This window comes from Triticum dicoccoides, chromosome 3A, assembly GCF_002162155.2.
Source record: "Triticum dicoccoides isolate Atlit2015 ecotype Zavitan chromosome 3A, WEW_v2.0, whole genome shotgun sequence".
In the NCBI taxonomy this organism is placed as follows: Eukaryota; Viridiplantae; Streptophyta; class Magnoliopsida; order Poales; family Poaceae; genus Triticum; species Triticum dicoccoides.
Genome location: NC_041384.1, coordinates 41832789 through 41856293, shown reverse-complemented (window position 1 = coordinate 41856293; position 23505 = coordinate 41832789). Strand labels below are relative to the sequence as shown.

General features: G+C 44.7%; 1 protein-coding gene and 1 pseudogene across 7 annotated transcripts; both read right to left on the bottom strand.

Moving 5' to 3' along the window:
• Positions 1 to 4193: 4193 nt before the first annotated feature.
• LOC119266938 (putative disease resistance protein RGA3) lies at positions 4194 to 12739 on the bottom strand. Of its 7 annotated transcripts, XR_005132224.1 has the most exons (7): positions 12533 to 12739; positions 12336 to 12427; positions 12111 to 12169; positions 10593 to 10722; positions 7030 to 10170; positions 6531 to 6730; positions 4194 to 4569 (listed from the first exon to the last, which is right to left on the bottom strand). XR_005132224.1 is itself a non-coding variant. In XM_037548223.1 (6 exons), exon 5 carries the CDS (start codon positions 10094 to 10096, stop codon positions 7040 to 7042), a length of 3057 nt encoding a protein of 1018 aa, XP_037404120.1. In that variant the 5' UTR covers positions 10097 to 10170; positions 10593 to 10722; positions 12111 to 12233; positions 12336 to 12427; positions 12533 to 12739; the 3' UTR covers positions 6403 to 6730; positions 7030 to 7039. The 7 variants fall into 7 exon arrangements, 6 of the variants coding, with proteins under 6 accessions (XP_037404120.1, XP_037404117.1, XP_037404118.1 ...); XM_037548223.1 differs by lacking the exon at positions 4194 to 4569 and having other exon boundaries at positions 6403 to 6730; positions 12111 to 12233; XM_037548220.1 differs by lacking the exon at positions 4194 to 4569 and having other exon boundaries at positions 6403 to 6730.
• Positions 12740 to 15125: 2386 nt separating this feature from the next.
• Positions 15126 to 23000, bottom strand: LOC119266936 (annotated as a pseudogene).
• Positions 23001 to 23505: the final 505 nt, after the last annotated feature.

Here is a 23505-nt window from a genome sequence, read left to right as displayed (position 1 = left end):
CGACGGATGGCCAGGTATAGTTGTGAAGAAAGCCATGTGTAAGTGTGTAACTCGTCCTTCCAGGACGTTCACCGAGACATGTTAAAGATACAGTTGACAAAACAGTACAGTTCACTTGGAGCAGTCAAGCAGGCACAGCTTTTATTTTCTTTTGCCAGAAATGCAAGCACGACTTGGGTCTAGCTATTGAGCAAGCAGAGCACGCCTCTGAAATCTGAATTAAGGGGAAAAAGTTAATACTTGGAGATTGCGTCCTTAATATTCTTGAGCAAACGATAATTAGCAGTCCTCCGCATTGCACATCTTAGCTCAGCAGGTGCAGGCCACCACCTTCCCCGTTGCATTTTGTCGATTTATTCCATCCCCCATCATTCAAATGCACCTTCAGAATTTCAAAGGCACGATTTCAACCTTTCGACCAGTCTTTCGCCCAGCTAGGGAGTTCGATAAAAAAACCTTTGGCAAGTGCAAACCCTTTGAACTAATTGAGTGCAGAAAAGATGGTACTCTACTGAAGAGCATCGCTTGCACTATTTTATTTGCTCTGGCAAGATGGTGTAGCACCAGTTTCTACGAATTCCTTGATCTTCTTTCGGCTATGTTGCAGGGAAGATAGATTGCCCTTCATACTTAACCTTTCAGCCACATATAGTTGCCTTCATATGATTCTTTAACGGGATGCGCATCTGTTGTACCTCCCAGAGCTCAGCAGCAACGACCTCTACCGCATTGCCACATCATCACCGTCTTCACTCAGCCTATATACTACTCCCTCCGTCTGAAAATACTTGTCATCAAAATACTTGTTCACCGCTAGCTCTTTCGTCCTCCTTTTCTCAGCATCATATATACAACATCGTATTAGTTCTACTCTTCGCATTACTTCTCTGAGCTCTTCTTCCACCCCAAGGATTAGTATGGCCTCATCTGTAATGATATTTTGCAACTTACTGGCACATGATCCAAGCAAAGATTCAAGTACGGCTGCCATGGATGAGACAAACCCGGCAATGGAGATCCACCAAAAACACCAGAGTGACTTGATTCTGAGAATGGCAGAAACTGGAAGCTGAAAATGAATGCACAGGGTATCTTATCATGCTTTGAAAAATTTAGATAAGGATCGACGGATAAACTAGAAGATATCACTACTTAGTTGCTATTACATTTAGAATAGATTTTGGCGGCCCCTAGGCGCCATCCAGATGCCATGCAGCGGAACAACATCCGCCTAGTCAGCCGTTGCATGCACGTCATCTCAGCCATCCGTTCAAGCTCCCACATCCACGAGCCCATGACTCAGTCGTCGTCTTTCTCTATCTGTGCAATAAACAACTCGACAGCATCCCAGCGGCACCAGATCGAAACTTTGTCGGAGCCTCGCCGGAGTGTCGCCGCCCGGTTTGCAGCATCGGCCTTGCAGCACGGGGGCACCGTCGCAGCACTGCCTCACAACACGTTGCCGGTTGTCGCAGGCTCGCAGCATCGGCTTGAAGCACAACGGCGCTGTCACAGCACATCGTCGGTCGTCGCGGCACCGCTCGTAGCACGACGTCTGGTCCCAACATCACCGGGGTATCCTGAGCCGTCGTGCTGTTTGTTGAGTCGCCATCGCAGCACTAGTTCGCAACACGGCGGCTCCATCACAGTATCGTCGGAGCAGCCCGAGCCGTCGTCGCAGCACTAGTTCGCAACATGGTGTCATCGTCTCAAACATCAACATTGCTGCCAAAGCCACCATCACAGCATCCATCGCACAGTTGAGCCCCGCCGTCGCAACATTGGTTTATGACTCGGCCGTGCTGTTGCAGCAACGCCGGACCAGCCTCACGCCGCCACCGCGACAGTATCCTGGCTACTTTGATGATTCTACAGTGACATGCTTGGACGACTGCGGTGATGCTACGAGGCATGTTACGACGACTGCGACGATGGCACGATGACATGCTTTGAAACACGTGTGGTGTGCTTTGACGACCGTGGCAATGCAGTGATGACATGCTTTGACGACTGCGGTGATGCTACGAGGCATGTTACAACAACCGCGACAATGACACAACAACATGCTTTGAAACGCCCATGGTGTGCTTTGATAACCGTGGCGATGCAGTGACGACATGCTTTGATGGCCGCCGTGATGCTATGATGCGTGTTGTGACAGCCACGATGACGGCACAGTGACATGCTTCGAATACCCATCGTGTGCTTCGACGACTGATGAATGCTACGACATCATGCTCTGAAGGTCAAGGACATGTCGCGGGATCGTGCTTCAGACAATCGTGGCGATGTTGCGATGTCGTGCTTCGACAACCTCGGCGATGCTGCTATGGAGGCCCGACTACTTCAATGGTGTTGAGATGGCATTCTTCGTGATCACTACAGTGTTGCGACGATGACACGGCTGCTTCGACGATGTTGCGACGCCATTCTTCGACGGCCGTGGCGATGTGGCAATAACGGCCGGCCTACCTCTAGTGATGCTGCGATGGCACGCTTCGAAGAGGGCGGCGGCGGCGTTAGGATGCTTCTCTGAGTATTGCTAGAGGGGTGGGGATGAAGAAAAGGAGCCACGATTTTATGCGGAATTGTGGTAGCGCTATATCCAAACAACCTTTACTACATGAGCTTGCTAGTATCAGGTCAAACCAACACCTGTGAAGATGAGGTTTTACAATCCTCGTTTGGTGCTTGCTATGCGCTCCTCTTGAAATTATTTGTGCCATTACATGTATAGGTACGTGCAAGCACTACCTGCGAAGTATAAGTGTAAAAAAGGACCTAAGGCTGTCACGGGAACCATCAGCTTAATGCGCGTGGCAAAGAGTAAGATAGATGCACTACCTTCACGTGCCAGACACAGAGGCGCTGCGCTACACGATCGGATGGGATCGGATGGCGCCGGACCCGGCTGGCAACGCCTGAAAATCATTCGACTGTTTGTAAGCATTTTCCATAGATTTTGCATAATGAAAGCTATGTACGCAATCGTACATACAGATTCAGCAACTTGAGTAGCACCACGTATCGAGGACTAAATTCCAGAGCTGCTACTGAGTCCCTTCAATTTATTTTCCGTTCTTGCAAATTTACATGTATGAAAGAAATACTTATTGGTTTGTCTTGCCCAGTTTACATATCAATCAAATCACAGAAAATGTCGCATCGCATTATATTTCTATCTCTTACAACAGACATCCGGCCAAGTTTTGTTTTTTCTGATCTATCTTCTCAATGAATAGCCCTAATGCTAGCTTAGGAATCATGAAAACTAACTACTCCCTCCGTCCCACAATATAAGCTTGCAAAAACATCTTATATTGTGGGAAGGAGGGAGTAATATATTTGACTGTGGTAATGAAAGTTAAGTCGATTGCAAGTCATTACATCACAAACTACTTTTCCAACAAGGAAAAACCGTCAATAATAAGAATCAATATATAGTGATCATCAATTCATCATGCATCTCGAAGAAGCAGTTTGCTACTTTTAAGATCACGCAAGGCTGGGTGCAAGCTAGAATCGAGATAGATAATAGAAGATTATCGGTCAATCACCAAGTGAAAACGTTGTTGCTGCTACACCTGCAACATCAAGATAATACAAGATTATCAAGTAACGCCCACAGTGTTATAGATCCAGAAGTGTAGAACATTGAGATCGAATATATACCTGGACACAACGGGCCGGTAACTCCACATGATCAAACGACGAACACAAGTGGACCAAGACAAGCTTCCTCGGGTGCGAAGAAGAGTAAGAACAGAGCAGAACAAAATATTGAGGAAATTGGTGAATGAGGGAAACTTGGCAGGGAATTTCTTTGGTTTGAAGCAAGAATGAGTCGCATAAGGCTGATGATGAAGAAGGCTTTGGGTGCTGGCTAGAAGAGAAAAGAGATGAAGATGCTCATCTTTGTTTACTTGGACGTAGGGCTAACTAACGATCCCTTCCTTCAAACCATTGCAGCAAAAGCAAAAGCACTCAAGGTGGCTCACCTTTCTTTCTTGGTGATTGAACCTGATGCCTTGCCTGAGCCAGTAGCAGCATATACATACTGGAAAGCCAAGCAACATCAAAGATTTCGTTTGAATTAAATAGATACCCAATAAACACTGGCTGCTACAGCCCCCTCCTCCGCTTCAATTGTTAATTCATGTGTCAGGATATATTTGACCAAACAACATCAGCTCATCATTTTTAGCTCACCAAGCGGCACCATGCCACAATTGCAGAATATGCACATGCCACAATTGCCAGTACAGAACTATGTCCCCTAAAGGAGATTTGCGATACAGCTTACGAATGACTATATCGTATCCATCACAGTTAATCCAAGCAGTCAATGAGGTTCAACTTGGGGTTACTACAGAGGTAACTAGAGCGCACTTGCCAACAAAATTTCTTTCAAGATTAACTGTACTAGCTAGCTACTCATCGTCCTTAATTCTCTTGAGCAGCTTGGCAGCCCACCGGCGCAGCCTTTTATTCAGCATGAAGCCAACCACGACGCCAACCACATTGCTGACGGCGCCGAACTTCGCGCAAGCCGACAGAGACACCATCCGGCTGCAATACCAAAGGATAGTACGTCAGTTGCAAACTTGCAATGAGCATAACTTCAGTCAGGGATTACAGATTTACAGTACAACATGTGCACGTTTACATCACCAAAAAATTTACGGCTGCAGCCTAAATCTAGAAAAGAAGAGTAGATGCCAAATGTGGAAAACATGCATGTGCCATACAGATTTCACAATATAGGCACAGATGGAGGCCCCAACCCTCCACATTGCCTTTGTTCCATCTTCCATCCCCAGCATTCAATTGCATGTCACAAAATTTCAAAGCATGCTATCTACTGGATGTTTGAACTTGCGATTGATTTTTCCAGTCTTTAAACTGGGTTCTGAACTGATAGAACTTCGGACTAGTGAAAAAAAACAACTTTCCATTTCACCGAAAACTTGCATAAAAAATGGAAACAGAAACCAAACTTTCACCTACAAGTATTAAGCAGCTTTCAATCAGCTACTGACCAAATAAATAAATAAACTGGAGCCATATATCAAAATTTCAATTAGGATCAAAAAATTCGACTGGGTCAGGTTTCTTCAGATTAGGGGGCTAATTTAACATAGGATCAGTGTACTTCAACCCCCTGCAGCCACTGCTCAAGGGTGGCAACCTCAGTTGGCGCAGCACAATAGGGTGCACAGTGGCAGCACGGCACAAAGCAGGAGGATGAGCATGGGATGGTGAAGGCGTGAAGCAGAAGAGGAGGCACAGGGGAAGTCAGAGGGTACAGCTGTAGAAGTGGGATATGGAAAATTCAGCAATAATCATGTACTCGCAGACAGCAGCATAGTGAGGCAGAGTTGCAATCTCCTAAATCAACGTGGCTAAGTATGTACACTGGCAACCGAATATCTGCTGTTTAGAAGTTCCACAAATACATGGACAACATACAGAGTACATTGCCCAGCCTAATTCTTGTTCTCAGGTTTACGGTTTGGCATCGGTTAAGGTACAGAAACCTACATATAGCACCATATGGAACAAGAGACGATGTCGTATAGACACCCAAAATACTGGCATATAACAGTAAACATAAGTCGAATAATTGGGTTGCCCTACCATACACATAACCGAAGCTTTCCCCAGCCAAATATTTATTGTGGATCAAATCAATTTTACTCCCAGATGCAGAGGCCGGGGGTCATCCTCCTTTTCTAAAAAAAAAATCAATTTTACTCGTTTAGTCAAGCTTTCAGCTCTGACCTCTGATGATAGGAGCCACAGATAAAACATGCGGTGCAGGTGTTACAAGGGATTTCCTACATGTGCGTCAGCTACTACTATAGTGTGAAAAGTATAATATGCTTGATACACCCAAACTACAGGCAGCCTAGCGCGAAATCCACCCCCAAATCGAGGCAATCTACCGGGCGAGCGAGCCAAAACAGGGCGCATCGATCGGAGGGGGAGCTCGGACGTACCCTGCCTCCCTGGGCAGGAGGAGCTGGTCGGAGAAGGCGGAGCGCGAGGAGTAGGAGGAGGAGGAGTTGGCGGCGTTTGTGCCGTGTTTCTTCTGCAGCTGTGGCTGTGTGTGTCTACGATTTGGGCATCATCTTGGTCGTCTACGATTTCCTAAACACACAGGCTTGGCGGTACAATGCGATTTCAGTGTCATCTGCGGTGTTGATTGATTGTCCCACACACAAGATTTAAGTTTTGATTACACCCAATTAATCCAGCGTGCAAGTAACTCACGAGATGCGCCTCGCTTCAGTTTGATCACAATACAACGTTCCAAAATACTCCTATATCCAATCCTCCAAACTAAACTAAACGGCCACTGAGCCTGCCTAACAGTAGCCAAAAACAGATCACACACTTACCTTAAACCAGAGTGCAGTGCAGTGCAGTGCGTTTCACATAAGTAATTAAAACGCAGATAAAACATACGAGAGTATCATCGATCTCCATCACACAATGATTAAGTTCAGAAAAGAAAACGATAGTAGTACCACTGAAGAGCACTGCATTGCACTATTAAGTTTTTTGGCAGATGGTGTGGCTATTAAGTAGTTTCTGCAGTTTCCTTCTTCTTCAGCTCCATCAGAGAGAACATAACTTTGCCCCTTGTCCTTCACGCTTCTCCTCCCACTGATAGCTCCATGAACAAGTACTTGTCGTGGCCTTTCACCGTTTGCCCATATTATCAACTCTAAGAGGAAAATTACAAGAACGTAAGCCACAACATGGGTGTCCAATCCAATGCATGTTAGTTACAGCAGGAAAACACATGAGTTTTTTAGAGCTAAATTATACTGCACTTAAGAACTTGTATGCTTGCACTCTGTAGCCAATGGACATCTACCAGTTTTGGAATGTATACAAAGTTCTGCTCACGCATTTTTGTTCCATAAGCTTAAAATTCAATTTTCAGAACATGAATCATGGCTGCTAAAAGAATCGAAGACACAAACACTAAATATTGAATCAGTATGTGTTGTTCAAATATACCTTGTGCCGTCTAACTGGTCCATGTGTAGATATCCAGGTCTTCGCCATGAAGTCGCTGGTGCTCCTCTTGAAGCCTAGGCACCCAGCGGGAAGAGACCTCTTGCATATCCTCACCCAGCAACAGCCGCTGCAAACTGCCCAACCCCTCTACATGGCTTAAGTTTGGACAACCAGATACACGCAGCTCTGTCACTTGAGGGAGGTTGCAGATCCTCTCAAGGCCTTCACAATACCCAATAGCAAGGACCTCAGAGAGCACTGGGCGGTCCTCCACAGCCTTCAAGTTGCTTCGTCCACTTAAACTGAGCTCCTTCAAACAGGCGGTATCCTTTCCAAGCTGTTGCGGGAGATCCCTCAGCTTCGGGCAACCGTGAAGTTGCAATTTCAACAAATGGGGCAACAGTCGCACCCTTGCAGGTTGGGCATCCACTTTTCGAATCTCAGCAGCTCCATCCTCTCCCCTTACATCAGCAGCAGCAACTTCTTCCTCAAAAAAAGACCACTCCTCCCAATTGGGCATATCTGCGAAGATCAACCATTCAAGTTTTGGGAAAGCAACCAACTCATCACATACAGGATCACCCTTCTTGCAACCAACAAATTCAGGTCCAACCTTGGTAACTGCATGTGCTCCATCAATTCTCAGAAATTTCAAGTTGGGTAGCTGCCCAATGGGTGGAAGATGCACACATGATCGTACACCTATGAAGACCAAGGACATTAATGAAGACAAACAGGTGGCACCAAACCAGGTGGGATACTGCTGACCAAGGAAATGTAAAATACACATGACTTCCAGGTTGTGCGGAGGTATTAGCTGCTCAAAGACCTTCTCAGTATTACTAACATCTTCTTTTGAATATGACCCCTCTCCATGTTCCGTCCACTCTAGTATTAGTTTTTGTAGATGCCTTTTGTCTGTAAGCACTGCATTTCTACTGCAGTGAGCTGCTCTTTCCAATTTAACAAGACAAAGATACCTCATCTGCGATAAAGAAGACAACTCTTCCAACTTCCATCCATCTTGTATAACAGCATTATCACTTCCATCACCAACAGGATAATCTCCAAAACAAGTGAGGAGCTTCAATTTTCCAATCCCTTTTGGAACCTGATTTATTTTTGTGCCAAGAAGATCAAGACATCTTAAACTGCTCAACAGGGTCATTGCCGAAGGAAGAGTGTGCAGATCATCGCACCATCTCAAGCTCAGTACTTGAAGGTTCTTTAGGGAGCCAATGGATTTCGGAAGACAAGATATGCGAGTGTAATCTAGATTAAGTAGGCGTAGATGTATCAGTTTTCCTATATAGTTTGGAATGCTTTGCACAAGTGAGCAGTTCAATACTAAAACACGAAGGAGCAGAAATCTCTTGAACAATGCATCCTCGATGCTCTGCGGACCATTGACAGTTAGGAAAGTTCTCACCTTAACTTCCACCTTATTCATACTAGGTAAGACTAATTTATCCTTGTAAGTGATAGCAGTAACACGTCGCAGCTTTGACATATATTCACCCCTTAGTGTTTCAACATCTCCAATAAAACATTCTTCTCTTGATATATTACAAGCAAGTTGTCTTAAGAGGTCATGCATTTTGCATCTAGCCTGGCTAAAACTTAAAATATCTGGCTGGAGGAGATTCCGATGTATTAGCTCGTAGTAGTACTCTTCTGCTATGTCTTCTAGTAGTTGGCCTTGCTGCTCCTCAATGAAGCCTTCAGCAATCCATAACCAGGTAACTTTATCACGTTCAATGATAGAATCTTCAGCATACAGAGCACAATAAAGGAAACACTGCTTAAGACGATGTGGTAACTCATCATAGCTTAGATACAGAGATCCTTGGATATCATCTGAGATCATGCTGTGGGAGCCAACATATTTGCCCAAATACTTTCTCCACTCATTCTCCGTTAGATCTCTGCTTGCCAATGCACTAGCGGTAACCTTGATTGCAAGAGGGAGGCGGCCGCATTTCTGAACAATTCCAATTCCTATGTTTCTCAAATTCTGCACTTCTTTCTCTTCATCAATGTTCATGCTCTTCCAAAGTAGCTCCCATCCCACCTCTACTGACATGAGATCAACTTGGTGGGTATGGTATACACCTATTTTCTTTGTAATTTGATCATCTCGTGTGGTTACCAATATTACTCCAGCAGTCGTTTCATGAAATGCAGGTCTTAATAAATCTGTCCATACATTGGAGTGCCACACATCATCTAGAACCAGAAAGAAACTCTTCCCTTCAATTGTTTCTGCAAGCTTCCTCTGCAGCTCTGTTATGGTTTCACCTTGCTCATGATGTACACCAATATTCCGGAGAACCTCTTTAAGAAGAGTTACTTCATTGTAGTCTTGTGATACACAAATCCATGCGTGCATCTTGAAGCATCCTTTTATTTTTTGGTCATTGTAGATTTTCTGAGCTAGGGTTGTCTTACCAACTCCTCCAGTTCCAACAATACCAAGTTTGTAAGACTTGTATTCCTTGTGTGCAAGAACTAAGTCCACTAACTTCCTGGTAGAATGTAGAATCTCCTTTCCCACAAGGTTGGGCTCAACAAGGTTGGAACTTCTTATCAGTTTTGATGTTCGGCCATTTCCAATAGGCTGTGTGCTATTATTGAAAGTTGAAAATATCTTGTCATTTGCAATGATCTCAATCTTTTTATTGAGGCTTCTAATCCGAACAGCAACATCATGGCGTGGCACTATGTTGCAAAAACAACAGGAAACTGAAAGGCCTTTACATGCAACTGATTTGCCTGATGATGGTGAAGGGTGGTCAGCAAGTAGCTTGCTTCCTTTACATCTAGCCACATCCAGGATTTCATCAACATCATATATAACATCTCTCAGTTGACCAAGCCAATTGTTTACTGCTTGCTCTTTTGTCCTCCTTTTCTCAGCATCGTATATACAACACTGAATTAGTTCCACTCGCCGCAACAGTTTTGTGAGCTCTTCTTCCACCCCTAGGATTAGTATGGCCTCATCTGTAATTACATCTTGCAACTTATTGACACTTGATTTAAGCAAAGTTTCAAGTATGGCAGCCATGGATCAGACAAACTCAGCGCCAGAGGTCCACCAAAAACACTAGGATATTCCTTGCGACTGGCAGAAACCGAAAGCTGAAAATGGATGCACAAGGTATGATAACATGCTTTGAAAGTAGGACAAGGCTCACGGAATTTATCACTAGTGGGCTGCCATTTACATTTTCAACAATTTAGCATAATATAACTGCAAATACAGCTTGAGTGGTAGCGCCAAGTATTAAGGTCTAAATTCTTAATCATCTGGCATTCTGTTCTTAGAACCAGTCTGCATAGTAGCCTCCACACCGAACTACTACTAAAAATGTTGCATTTAGTTACAACTTACACCATAGAGTGATACAGATAAATCATCCAGCTATTTATTTGTGTTTGCCTTATTCATCTTAACTCTAATTGGTTTCGTACATGCTAGCCTATCAATCATCATAATTTATTCCACTGCAGTCTTGAAACCAATGTCGCAAGCTCTGTAAAGTACGGTAGCAAGTTTTTACATTATAAACCTGCAGTCTTCTAGCCCATCGATAGTTTTAAAGATCTCACAAGGCTGAGTGCAAGCTAGAATCGCAATAGATAACAGAAAAATTATCAGTCAATTACCAGGGGGAAACCATGCTGCTACACCTGCAATGGATGATACAAGATTATTGACCAACTAGTGAACAAAACAAAGGAGTACCAGAAGTGCAGGTAACTAAACTGAATATACATGTGCATGGATACGGAGGGTAGATAAACTGAGAAGCTACAGACGGTCATTTCAATCAACCGGGATCAAGACAGAAACTTCATCTGCTTGCAGTTGCAGGAACAAACCAGTCAAGAGCAAAGGACAGCTAACTACCCTCCTCTGATTTCTTTTTGTGGCCACGCACCGCAGTCTACAAAGGCGGCCAGCTGGAATTGTCTTCTAAAAGAGGTTGGCAAGCTGCCTATTGGCTGTTTATTGTCATTGCTCTTTTAATTGACCAATAGCATTGGCGGTGCCAGTAATGAATAGACTAAGTTTGGCCCATATAAAGTATATTCATGAATTTAATTTGTGTGACCTTAACTACATTTTGGTGATAGTTTATTGACACTTACGCACGCCGCCGTAGAATTATAAGTTCATCTTTTTATTTTTATTTTGTGTGAGCAAACATGAATCGAGTTAGATCATGCCACAAATACGACAGTTCCGTTGAAACACAAGTATTGATCCCAAAAATTATTAAATGTAAGTCTTCAAAAATATAACAATTAAAAATAGAGGGATAATGTTTTATGTTATACAGGGAGCCAGTTGTGACTGAGGATACGTGCAGCAGTTTGCATAGAAAAAACTTTATTGAGGTCTAAATTCTTAATCATTTGGCATTCTTCCCTTTCAAAAATTTCGGTTGCCAATTTACATGGTTTGCTGGGTTTTTTTTTTTGGTCAGTTAAAGGGCCATGAGATGGTGGCCTCCACACCAAACTACTACTCCCTCCGTCCCGGTGTATTGGGCATCTAACTAAAATAAAAATTTCCCAAAACGCTAAGGCGCCAAGCACTAATACTAGTTGCATGTGTAGTAATTAGACCCATCTCTTAATTACAGTGACCAATGCATGCCGTTTGCGTGGTGTGCTGATTGGGATTTGAAGCGACCATGGGCTGCATGCATTAGCCGAACCACCACGGCTTTAATCTCCCTAATTAATAGCACGTTTTCAGTTGGAAAAAGAGCAATGTGATTGGCTTGATCTACGGTTCAGTTCTCCTCCTAGCTCAATCTCTACATGCCTAGGTTGCGATGCACCTTCTTAGGACTAATACACCTAGACAGAGGGAGTACTGAAAATGTTGCATTGAGTTACAACATACAGTTAGATACAGATTGATCGACCAACTAATTATTTCTGGTTGTCAAATCCATCCTAACTCTAATCATCTTCCGACATGCTAGCCTATAAATCATCACAATTCATTCCACTGTAGTTATGAAACTAAGGTCCGAAGCTCTCTGAGGTACGGCAGCAAGTCTTACCTTAGAACCAGTCTTCCAGCCTATCGATAGTTTCAAGATCTCGTGAGGCAGAGCGCAAGCTATAAAGAAAACAGATAAAAGAAGATTATCAGCCAATCACCAGGAGAAAACCATGCTGCTACACTGCAATAGATGATACAAGATTATCGACCAACTAGTGAACAAAACAGGTAACTAAACTGAATATATATACCTTAATGTAAAAAAGAAACTGAATATATCTACCTGAATAAAGGATTACTTCAATCAACAGTGATCAAGATGAAACTTCCTCTGCTTGCAGTTGCAGAAGAAGGGAATGAACCATGCTGCTACACCTGCAATAGATGATACAAGATTATCGACCAACGAGTGGACAAGACAGGTAACTAAACTGAATGGGAAAGTTCTGATTGTCAAAAAAAAACTGAATATATATATACCTGAATACAGGATTACTTCAATCAACAATGATCAAGATCAAACTCCTTTGCTTGCAGTTGCAGAAGAAGGGAATGAAGAAAATCTTCAGATTTCTGAGATTTCGTGGTGCCTTGCCTGTGTGGATAGCAGAAGCATACTAGAGCCCAGCAAGAGCAAAGGATACTCGCTAGCTGGAATACGCCGACAGATGATAATTATAAGTAAGTATCTTGGCCCTCCTCTGCTTGGGCTTGTGGCCACACAACACGGTCTTTAAATGCGCCAGCTGGAATAGTCTTCTGAAAGAGATTGGTGAGCTGCCCACTGGCTGCTTATTGTCATTGATATTTTATCGACTAGTAGCATTCGTCGGTGCCGTTGAATTGATTAAGTGTGGGTCAATATAAATTATATTCATGGATTAATTCGTGTGGCCTGTACTGTATTTTGATGATAATTCTTTGAGACTTATGGAGGCCACTGTTAAATTCTGAGTGCATGTTTTCAATTTTTTTTTGTCAGCACACATGAATCAGGTTAGGTCAGTCCATAAATAAGAACAATTCTTTTTAGGGAGGCAATTTTTTTTGTTGAAATGCAAGTATTAATCCCTAACCAATTTAACGCATTTAAATACAACAATTAGAAATAGAGGGATATTGTTTTGTGAGTATCTTGGCCCTCCTCTGCTTGCGTTTGTGGCCACGCAGCATGGTCTTTAAAGGCGGCCAGCTGGAATAGTCTTCTGAAAGAGATTGGCAAGCTGCCCACTGGTTGCTTATTGTCATTGATGTTTTAGCGACCACCGGTAGCAACTGTTGGTGCCAATGATGAATAGATTAAGTTTGGACCAATATAAATTATATTCACGAATTAATACGTGTGACCTGCTCTATATTTTGGTGATAATTTATTGACATTTATGAAGGCCGCCGTTAAATTATAAGTGCAAGTTTTTATTATATTATTGTGTGTCAGCAAACATGAATCCGGTTAGCTCATGCCACAAATAGGCAACAGTTTGTTTGAAACCAAAGTATTGATCCCAGAACCAATTAAATGCAAGTGTTTTTGAATAAAACAACTAAAAACAGAGGAATGATTTGAGTAATACAGGAGCCAGCTACGAGGACATATGCAGCAGTTTGCATAGAAACTGTAGTGCAACAATACCACCTCTATTTCTAAACGTAAGACGTTTTTCCAGTTTAAATTGAACTGCAAAAACATCTTATATTTAGGAGCAGAGGGTGTACATTGCAGGCAAACAGTCTAATTAATCTTCCATGCAGAAAAAGTGTAATAAACCTAATATATTCATTTCCTTCCAACTAAACGGCCATCCTGCATTTGTACTCAACTGAGATGCGGATAAGATGCATCCATCTGCATCACAGTAGACACTTAATCGAGTTCAGAAAAGATAGTAGAGAAGAGCATCATTGCATTTGCAGAGAACAGAGCTTGTGTCTTTCAGAGAGCTCATGCTTCTCCCCTAGACTAGATAGCTGCTTCAGAACGTACTTGGGCACCTCCGTTGTCGTCGCCGGCCTCCCTTTTCTGTTTGCTCAAGTTCCAGAGCTCCGGCGCAGGGTTTTGCTCCTGGAGCTCAGCAACAGCAACCTTCGACGCTCTGCACAGGTTCCTGACGTGTTTATTCTATAGCTGTGTCAGGTCGGCATCATCTTCGTCGTCCATCAGACGTCTACGTTTTCCTTCACCGGATCACACACACAGATTCGACGATACATACAGGTTATACACGTTCGATGCGGCAAACCCCCAGATGTCAATTCCATTCGAAGAAGAAAATCATCGGTTACATCCAAAGAATGAAACCGTGTCACTGTCAGGACCCAACACCTGAAAATCTGAACATTACTGAAGAATTCAACACTTACCGTACACCCGCAGCTCGCTTATCCTTTCGCTGCGGCTGATGACTCGAAACCGTCCATCTCGGATCCAAGGGATCATAGTCGCCCGCCGTTTATCTCCTTCCCTTGCTTGTTTGTGTGATGGGCTATATAACCTGTGTAAGCTAGAAGGCATGTCTATCTTATCTCTTGTATATTTGGGGTTTAACCCTAGAAGGCCGCCGCCATGTTCTGGCCGGCATAAACCTCCTTCTGTAATCAAGTACTTTCTCCAATAGAATCCATCTCAGTGCATTGCTTTCCTTGGGTGATCTCTGAATTTCTCTGAATCTTGAGCATCTCTGACCTCAAATAGTTCAGAGCATGACAGTCACGCACCTAGGTACAGTGTGCAGCAAAGAAATAAATTCACTGGTTAAGTTTAAAGAATGAAACCGTGTCATGCACACCATCGATCAGCTTGGAGCGACGGGTGCGTTTGCTCAGTGTGCTCAGACAGTTGGCGAACTGAACCGTGTCCTCTGAAAAGAAAACCTGTGTTTGATTGATTGCAGTCCGTCCCAGACAAAAGATTTAACTTCTGATTACATACAAACCAGCGTGGGGGTAAACAAATAGTACTGCACACGAGATGCACCTCGCTTCAGTGTGATTACAGGAAACGTATGCAATTCATCCAAACTAAACTAAACGGCCACTGAGCCTGCCTCACAGTAACCAAAAACAGATCAGACACTTAGCTTAAACCAGAGCGCAGTGTGGTGGCATTTCCTTGAGTAATTAAAAGCCGACAGAGACCTTTTAAGTAATTATTAAAAGCAGGTAAAGCGTCAAGATAGTCTCATCAATCTCCATCACACACTAATTAAGTTCGGAAAAAAGAACATAGTAGTACTACTAAAGAGCACTGCATTGCACTATTAATTGCTATGGCATATGGTGTAGCTAGTAAATAGTTTCTGCACTTTCCTGGTTCTTCCTCAGCTCCATCGCGGAGAACAGAGCTTGCCCCTTGTCCTTCAGGTTACTCCTCCCACAGATGATAGCTCGCCGCCTTTCACCATTGGCCAATATTATCAACTCTGATACGAAGATTATGAGAACATAAGCAACAACATGGGTCTCCAATGCATATTGTCAGTTGGAGAAGGAACACACATGAGCAATTTAGTGCCAAATTATATGGCACTTAACAACTTGTACGCTTGCAATCTGCAGCGAGTCGACATCTACTAATTTTTCAATGTTTACAAGGTTCAGGCATTTTTGTTGCATAAGCATATACGGTGGCATACAACTGAACACAGATGTGATTTGTGCATGAATCCACTGAGGTCGAAAATTGAATTGTGTGAACATGAATCATGGCTGCTAAAAGAATCAAATACACAGTACTAAATATCCAACCAGTGTGCAGTGTGCATACATACCTTGAGCCATCTAACTGATAGACAATGTGTAGACATCCAGGTCTTCGCCATGAAGTCGTTGGTACTGCTCTTGAAGCCCAGGCACCCACTGGGAAGAGATCTCTTGCATATCCTCACCGCGCCCCAGTTGCTGCAAACTACCTAGCCCCTCTACATGGCTTAAGTTTGGACAACCACCTACCCGCAGTTCTGACACTTGAGGGAGGTTGCAGATCCTCTCCAGGCCTTCACAATCCTTTATAGAAAGGAGCTCAGAGAGCAGTGGGAGGTCCTCCACGGCCTTCAAGTTGTTTAGATCCCTTAAACCGAGCGCCTTCAAGCAGGCAGTGTCCTCTCCAAGCTGCTGCGGCAGAGCCCTCAGCTTGGGGCAACCTATGAGTTGCAACTTCACCAAACGAGGAAGCAGTTGCACCCTTGCAGATTGGGCATCCTTTTTTTGAATCTCAGCAGCTCCATCCTCTCCCCTTAGATCATCAGCAGCAACTTCTTCCTCAAAAAAAGACCACTCCTCCCAGTTGGGCATATTCTCGAAGATCAACCATTCAAGTTTAGGGAAAGCAACCAACTCATTACATACAGGATCACCATTCTTGCAGCCAACGAATTCAGGTCCAACCTTGGTAACTGCATGTGCTCCATCAATTCTCAGAAATTTCAAGTTGGGAAGTTGCCCAATCGGTGGAAGATCAACACATGATTGTAATTTTGCAAGGACCAGATGCATCAGCGAGGACAAATAGGTGGTATCAAACCATGTGGGATATCGCTTACCAAAGAATTGTGAAATATATAGGCTTTCCAGGTTGCTTGGAGGTATTAGCTGCTCAAATACCTTCTCAGTATTGCTTACATCTTCTTCTTCTAAATGCAATCCATCAGTACATTTCCACACTAGTACTAGTTCTTTTAGATGTTTTTTGTCTGTCAACACTGTATTTGTACTACAGTGAGCCACTCTTTCCAAATTAGACAGATAAAGAAACCTCATCTGTGACATAGAAAAAAGCTCTTCCAACTTCCATCCATTTTGTACACAAGCACTATCACTTCCTCCACCAACAGGAAATCCTTGTAATCTAGTAAGGAACTTCAGTTTTCCTATCCCTTTTGGAACCTGAGTTATTTGTGCGCCAACAAGATCAAGATACTGTAGACTGCACAACCGGGTCAACCCCGAAGAAAGACTGTGCAGAGCAGAACAGTGTCTCAAGCTCAATACTTGAAGGTTTTTTAGGGAGCCAATGGATTCTGGAAGACAAGATATGCAGGTATTACATAGATCAAGCAAGCATAGATGCAACAATGCTCCTATATAATCTGGTACGCTTTTCACAAGTGTGCAATTCAGTACCAAAACACGAAGAAGCAGAAATCTCTTTAATAATGTATCCTCAATAATCCATGTACCAGGACCAGTTAGAAAAGTCCTCACCTTAACTTCCACCTTATATGTGCGAGGTAACACTAATTTATCCTTCTTACTGGTAACCTTAATTCGTCGCAGTTTTGACATACTACCACCCCTTAATGTTTCAACATCTCCAATTAAACATTCTTCCCCTGATTATTTGCAAGCAAGATGTCTTAAGAGATCATGCATTGTGCATTTAGTCTGGTTAAAAAATGTGTTATTTGGTTGGAGGAGATTCCGATGTATTAGCTCGTAGTAGTATTCTTCTGCTATGTCTTCCAGTAGTTGGCCTTTCTGCTCTTCGATGAAGCCTTCAGCAATCCATAACCAGGTAACTTCATCACGTTCAATGATAGAATCTTCAGCATACAAAGCACAATAAAGGAAACACTGCTTCAGACGATGTGGTAACTCATCGTAGCTTAGATACAAAGCTCTTTCTATTTCATCCGAGAGCATGCTCTGAGAGCCAATAAATTTACCCAAATACTTCTTCCACTCATTCTCAGTTGGGGCTCTGCTTGCCAAAGCACTAGCTGTAACCTTGATTGCAAGAGGGAGGCACCCGCATTTATGAACAATCTCAATCCCTGTTTTTCTTAAACTCTGCACTTCATTTTCTTCCTCGATGTCCATGCTCTTCCAAAGTAGCTCCCATCCCACCTCTACTGACATGAGATCAACTCGATGGGTATGATGTACACCTATTCTCATTACAATTTGATCATCTCTTGTGGTTACCAATATTACACCGGCAGTTGTTTGATGTAATGCAGGTCTTAATAAATCTGTCCATATATTGGAATGCCACACATCATCCAGAACTAGAAAGAAACTCTTCCCTTCAATTGTTTCTGCAAGCTTCCTCTGCAGCTCAGCTATGCTTTCACCTTGCTCATGATGCACACCAATATTCCGGAGAACCTCTTTAAGAAGAGTCACTTCACTGTAGTCTTGTGAAACACAAATCCATGCGTGCATCTGGAAGCTTGCTTTCATTTTTTGGTCATTGTATATTTTCTGAGCTAGTGTTGTCTTTCCAACTCCGCCTGTTCCAACTATACCAATCTTGTATGACTTGTATTAATTGCATGCAAGAACTAAGTCCACCAACTTCCTGCTAGAATGTATAATCTCTTTTCCCACAAGGTTGGGCTCAACAAGGTTGGAACTTCTTATAATTTTGGATGTTCGACCATTTCCAGTTGGTTCTGTACTACTTTTGAATGTTAAAAATATATTGTCCTTTAAAATGTTCTCTATCTTCTTGTTGAGGCTTCTAATCCGAACAGCAACATCATGGCGTGGCCCAATGTTGCAAAAACAAGAGGAAGCAGAAAGGCCTTTACATGCAGCTGATTTGCCAGATGATGATGAAGGGTGGTCAGGAAGTAGCTTGTTTCCTTTACATCTAGCCACGTCCAAGATTTCATCAACATCATACATAACATCTCTCAGCTGATCAAGCAAATTGTTTACTGCTCGCTCTTCTGTCCTCCTTTTCTCAGCATCATATATGCAACACCGTATTAGTTCTACTCGCCGCAGTACTTCTGTGAGCTCTTTTTCCACCCCTAGGATTAATATGGCTTCATCAATAATGATATCTTTCAACTTATTGGCACATGATCCAAGTAAACATGCTAGAACGGCTGCCATCAAACAAATGAAATTGCACGCACAAGGGGGAGGTCCACCAAAAAATACCAGGGTGGCTTGTTTTGGAGAATGGCAAAAAGTTAATCCTGAAAATAAATACAAAGGTATGTTAATTGCTTTCACAATGACATCCGCCTTTCTGATATATACTGGCATAGAAGAAGATATTTAACATATTTAGAATACCGGAGCTATGCAACATACAAATAGGGGAGTAAGGCCAAGTATTGAGGTCTCTAAATCCCTGAGTTGGCATTCTGTTCTTTTATCTGCTTTGTGCTTGCAAATTAACATGTGTTTTAGTTTTGTATGTTAAAATGATTTATTGGTTTCTTTTGGTCAGTTGAATAACCATCAGATGGCAGCTGCATAGCAGCCTATAGACTAAATGTTCCACTGAGTTAAAACCTACAGATAAATCATCCAGTTATATATGTTTTTTGTCAGATCTATCTTAACACTAAATCGATTTCCAGAAATCATGATAAGTTATTACATGTACTAGTCATGAAAGTAAAGTTGCAAGCTCTGAAGTATAATGGCAAGTCTTACCTTACGAACCAGTCTTCCAGCAAGGAAAAAACCGTCAATAATAAGAATCAATAGTGATCATTTTGTAGATGCAGTTTACTCCGACGGTCAATCACCAAGAGAAAACCATGCTGCTACACCTGCAATACAAAATAGAAGATTACCGATCAACAAGTGAACAAAAGGAGTAACATTTCTGCAGGAACCAGGAAGCAGACAGTGAGAATCAGGCAGCTACAGTCACCTAATCGTCATTACTAAGAAGTTTACGCACACTAAGTAGCAGTCAGGGACATCATGATTTGTCATTAATTACCGAAAAAGGCTTTCGCCCCGCTTTATATATAAAGCACCGATCATCAAGCATCCAGTACAAACACACGCCACCACAACACATGCACACACCCCGGGCAAGATACATAGGTGCTGAGCGCAGCAACACCACCCCTAGCACTACCACCACGAAGAGATGAAGCTACATATGACGAACCATGTGCTCCAAGGCGGTGCCTTCAGGAAGGGAACGGCACCGGAGCGCCGCCACCACCCAATCCAAGGATCAGAGTTTCCCCTGGAGCCGCATGTCGGGCAATGAGAGCCGCGACGACGCCTTCAAGAAGGGAACGATCTTCGCCGCCGCCAGTCCGTCCGAAGATAGAACAGGTTTTCACCTCGGCCAACACTCACCGCCACCGAACGCCACACCCCGGTAACCACGCCGCCCACACAGCCATGGAGACCGGGCAGCACCAAGGCACGGGCTCTACCCAAGAGCACCGCGCGACCACCACCAGGGCCGCCGCCCCGGCATCCAAGACCATGACACCACCTCACCTGAGACCCGCCGCACCCCAACGAAAGAAACGAGCGGAATGGTCCCACCTTTCGCACCCCTGGGCGACCCCCAGCGTCGAGACCTAATAGGCCGGCCAGAGGTGGCATCCACCGACCCGCCCTGCTGCCCCGCGCGCGAGACGAGCTCAGTCCTGCAGCACCGAGAGGGGGACGAGGTCAATCCTGCTGCACCGTAAGCGAGACGAGCTCGGTCCTGCTCCACCGTGTGCGAGACGAGCTCGGTCCTGCAGCACCGGGCGTGAGACGAGCGGTGGACGCAGCTGGGAGAGGACCAGCCCTTTGATGGGAGTAGCGCCCGGACGACGAGGAGGTGAAGTGAAGGTGAAGTGAAGATCGAAACGGTCCGCGCGCAGACGAGCCGACACCGGAGTAGAAGCCGGCCGTCGCCGCATGCAGAGCCGCCGAGCCACCGTGTAGCGGCCGCTCCACCAGGAGCTCACCGTCCAAGCGCCGGACCTCCCTGCGCCGCCACCCACGGCCGGAGCAACAGCCACGCCAGGCTGCTGCCCAACCCATGCCGGCCACCCGGATCCCGACGCCAGATCCAGGACGAGCACGCCGCCACCCGCCTCACAGCCACGCAGCAGCTATCCCACCAACCCATGGAGACACAAGAGGGATCTCCATGAGCGGCAGGAGGAACCACCGGCGGCCACCAGGCCATCCGTCGGCCGATCCACCGCACCAAGAAGGGCACGACGCCGGCTCCCGCGCCGCCCGCAGCCCGCACCGCCCGCAGCCAGATCGGGACCCCGCTGCACAGCCGCCACAAGTACGGGCGTGCACCACCGCCACGCAGCCGTCCGCGCGGCCGCCGAGGCCAGCCGCGACTGCGGCGAGACCCCAGCACCACGCCGCCGCGCCCCACGAGTAGCGCCGCGGCACAGCCCGGCGGCGCCGTCCCGCGTCGGCCACCACCAAGCAGGGAGGAGAAGGGGCCCCGCCGCCGGCGGCGCTGCACGGGCTTCGCCCGGCTGCGCCCTCCGGCGACGGCGAGGGAGGAGGCGGGGGGGTTGGGGCGAACCGGCGGCGGCGGCTAGGGTTGCCTCCCGGTCGCTCGCGGGAGCGACGCGGGAGGGCCGGGTCGGGTTCCCGTTTTCCTTTCCTTTACCATTAATTGGGTATATGGCTGTGAGCAATTGCCTAGTGCTGTGATGCCAAAGGTGGAAAACATGGTTGTGCCATACAAATTTTACCAAGATTGAGCAGCGCACATAAACAGATAAATGGGGAGCATTGATGGTCAGATGATGCTTCGTTAAGCAGTGAACAATTACCTCTCCTCCATTCCTTACCCAAACTTTGAAATAAATTCAAGCCAGAGGGGCTTATCGCCTTTAAGCAGGGAACTCAAATTCAAAAGTTTCAGGTAGTGCAAACGTCCTATGAAGACATGCCAAATTGACCCAACTGTGCCACAACATTTCCCAAAATACGCCAGGAATGAGAAGTAACACTCCAGCACAATAAAGGCTCCAAATAAAAGTGACGTACCGACCAACCGAGCGAGCTCAAACAGGAAGCCTGGGGTTGCACTGATCAAATTAGAGGATGAGGAACTGGAGAAGCTGTACATACCCTCAGAGAAGGCAGCGGCGGAGCACGAGGAGTTGGTTGTATTCTGCGTCGCAGCCTGCAGCTTTCTTTATCACTGAGAAAGCCAAACGCACCTCCATGGACCCTGCCTTCTCTTAGCCACACTTGTCTGGGCCAAGCGTCTAAAAGCAAACAGGCAGAAATCTCAGCCTGGCCTCTTCATCTTCAAACTGTAAAAGACAAGTAAATTTAGGATAAATTATTCTTCCTGATTCCTTTGATTATCTTTCGTGGTCTACAACAAGTATGTGGCTGTGTAGCTCTGTTTGAATTTATCTTTTCTTGGAAGATGAATCAATTACCTACATTGTCATTGTGCTATGGAAAGTTGACAGGAAAAAAAATGCTTTCACTAAAACTTTTAAAAAAGTTTAAGAGTCGAGAAATCCAAAGGAATCATGAAGTGGTTGATAGGAGCATAAGGCTCCAAATTGATACAGGGGACTGTCACTGAAGACCGAATATGTCTGTGAGTTAGTACTGCAATGTACAGTGTCAATATCTTGCACCTTCTGTAATTTATTCCAACGCTCAGTTTGATAAAAATGCAGCTGCTCCCAGTTTTCAATAAACGAGATTGCAAAAATAGGCGAGATTTTCCTATACCTCCCATTTGCAAGATAAATCCCTCGCAGACATACATAGAATTCATTTTCGTAGCCCCAACAACTACATATCGGAACAATCAGAAATAGTCCAGACGGTTCAGAGTTTCAGCGTAAGGGAACGCCATTCTCAAATTGGCTCCAAAATTACGTCGAAGTTTGTACAGCTGAAGATGAGGGCTAGCACCCCGGCGCAATACGAGCAGCACATGGCGAGTTCAGCGCCAAATCTAAGGAGCGGGCGAGCACAAACATAAACAGGAGGTCCGGCCGAGAGAAAGAAAGAGGGGGGAGGGTGGGGAGCATACCCTGATGCCCTGGGCACGAGGACTTGGCCGGAGAAGGGGGCGGCAGCGAAGCCGAAGCGTGAGGAGGAGGAGGAGGAGTTGGCCATGTCCTCGCGCCTCCGCGGATCCGGTGTGCTCCCGACTCCACCGGCTAGTCGGGGTTCAGCGGCGGGCGGCGAAGAGGAACGGAAGCCGCACCTCGTCTGCGGGGAATTTTTTTAGATGTCTACAGCGGAGACTTTGGAGACGAAGGTTGAGACAGAGACGACATTCTGGCAGGTGGGACCGCCCGGTCAGAACCATTTTTTTCATACTCCTGCTTCTGCTTGTCTTTAATTTTAATTTTTATTTTTTTGAAGGGATTTTATTATTTTTCTTAATAAATTCATTTACGACATGTTCATGTCAAATGGTTCCAACACAAGGAACAAGAGTGACACAGTCTGGTTTTTTCCATAACACGACCATTAAATTCATTGTTTTTCCTTTCCAAAAAATCTTCCAATCCAATATGTTAAAAAGACGTAACAGTAGTTCACACATCCATATTCATATATATACATAGAAGACAAAAAAGATTGCAATTACATCTACTGATCACCTAGCAACGATTACAAACACCGGAGGAAGCCAAGAACGCATCAATGCATCATCGTCATTGCCCCTACCTCATGTCCACCATATATACATATATATATATATATATATATATATATATATATATATATATATATATATATAT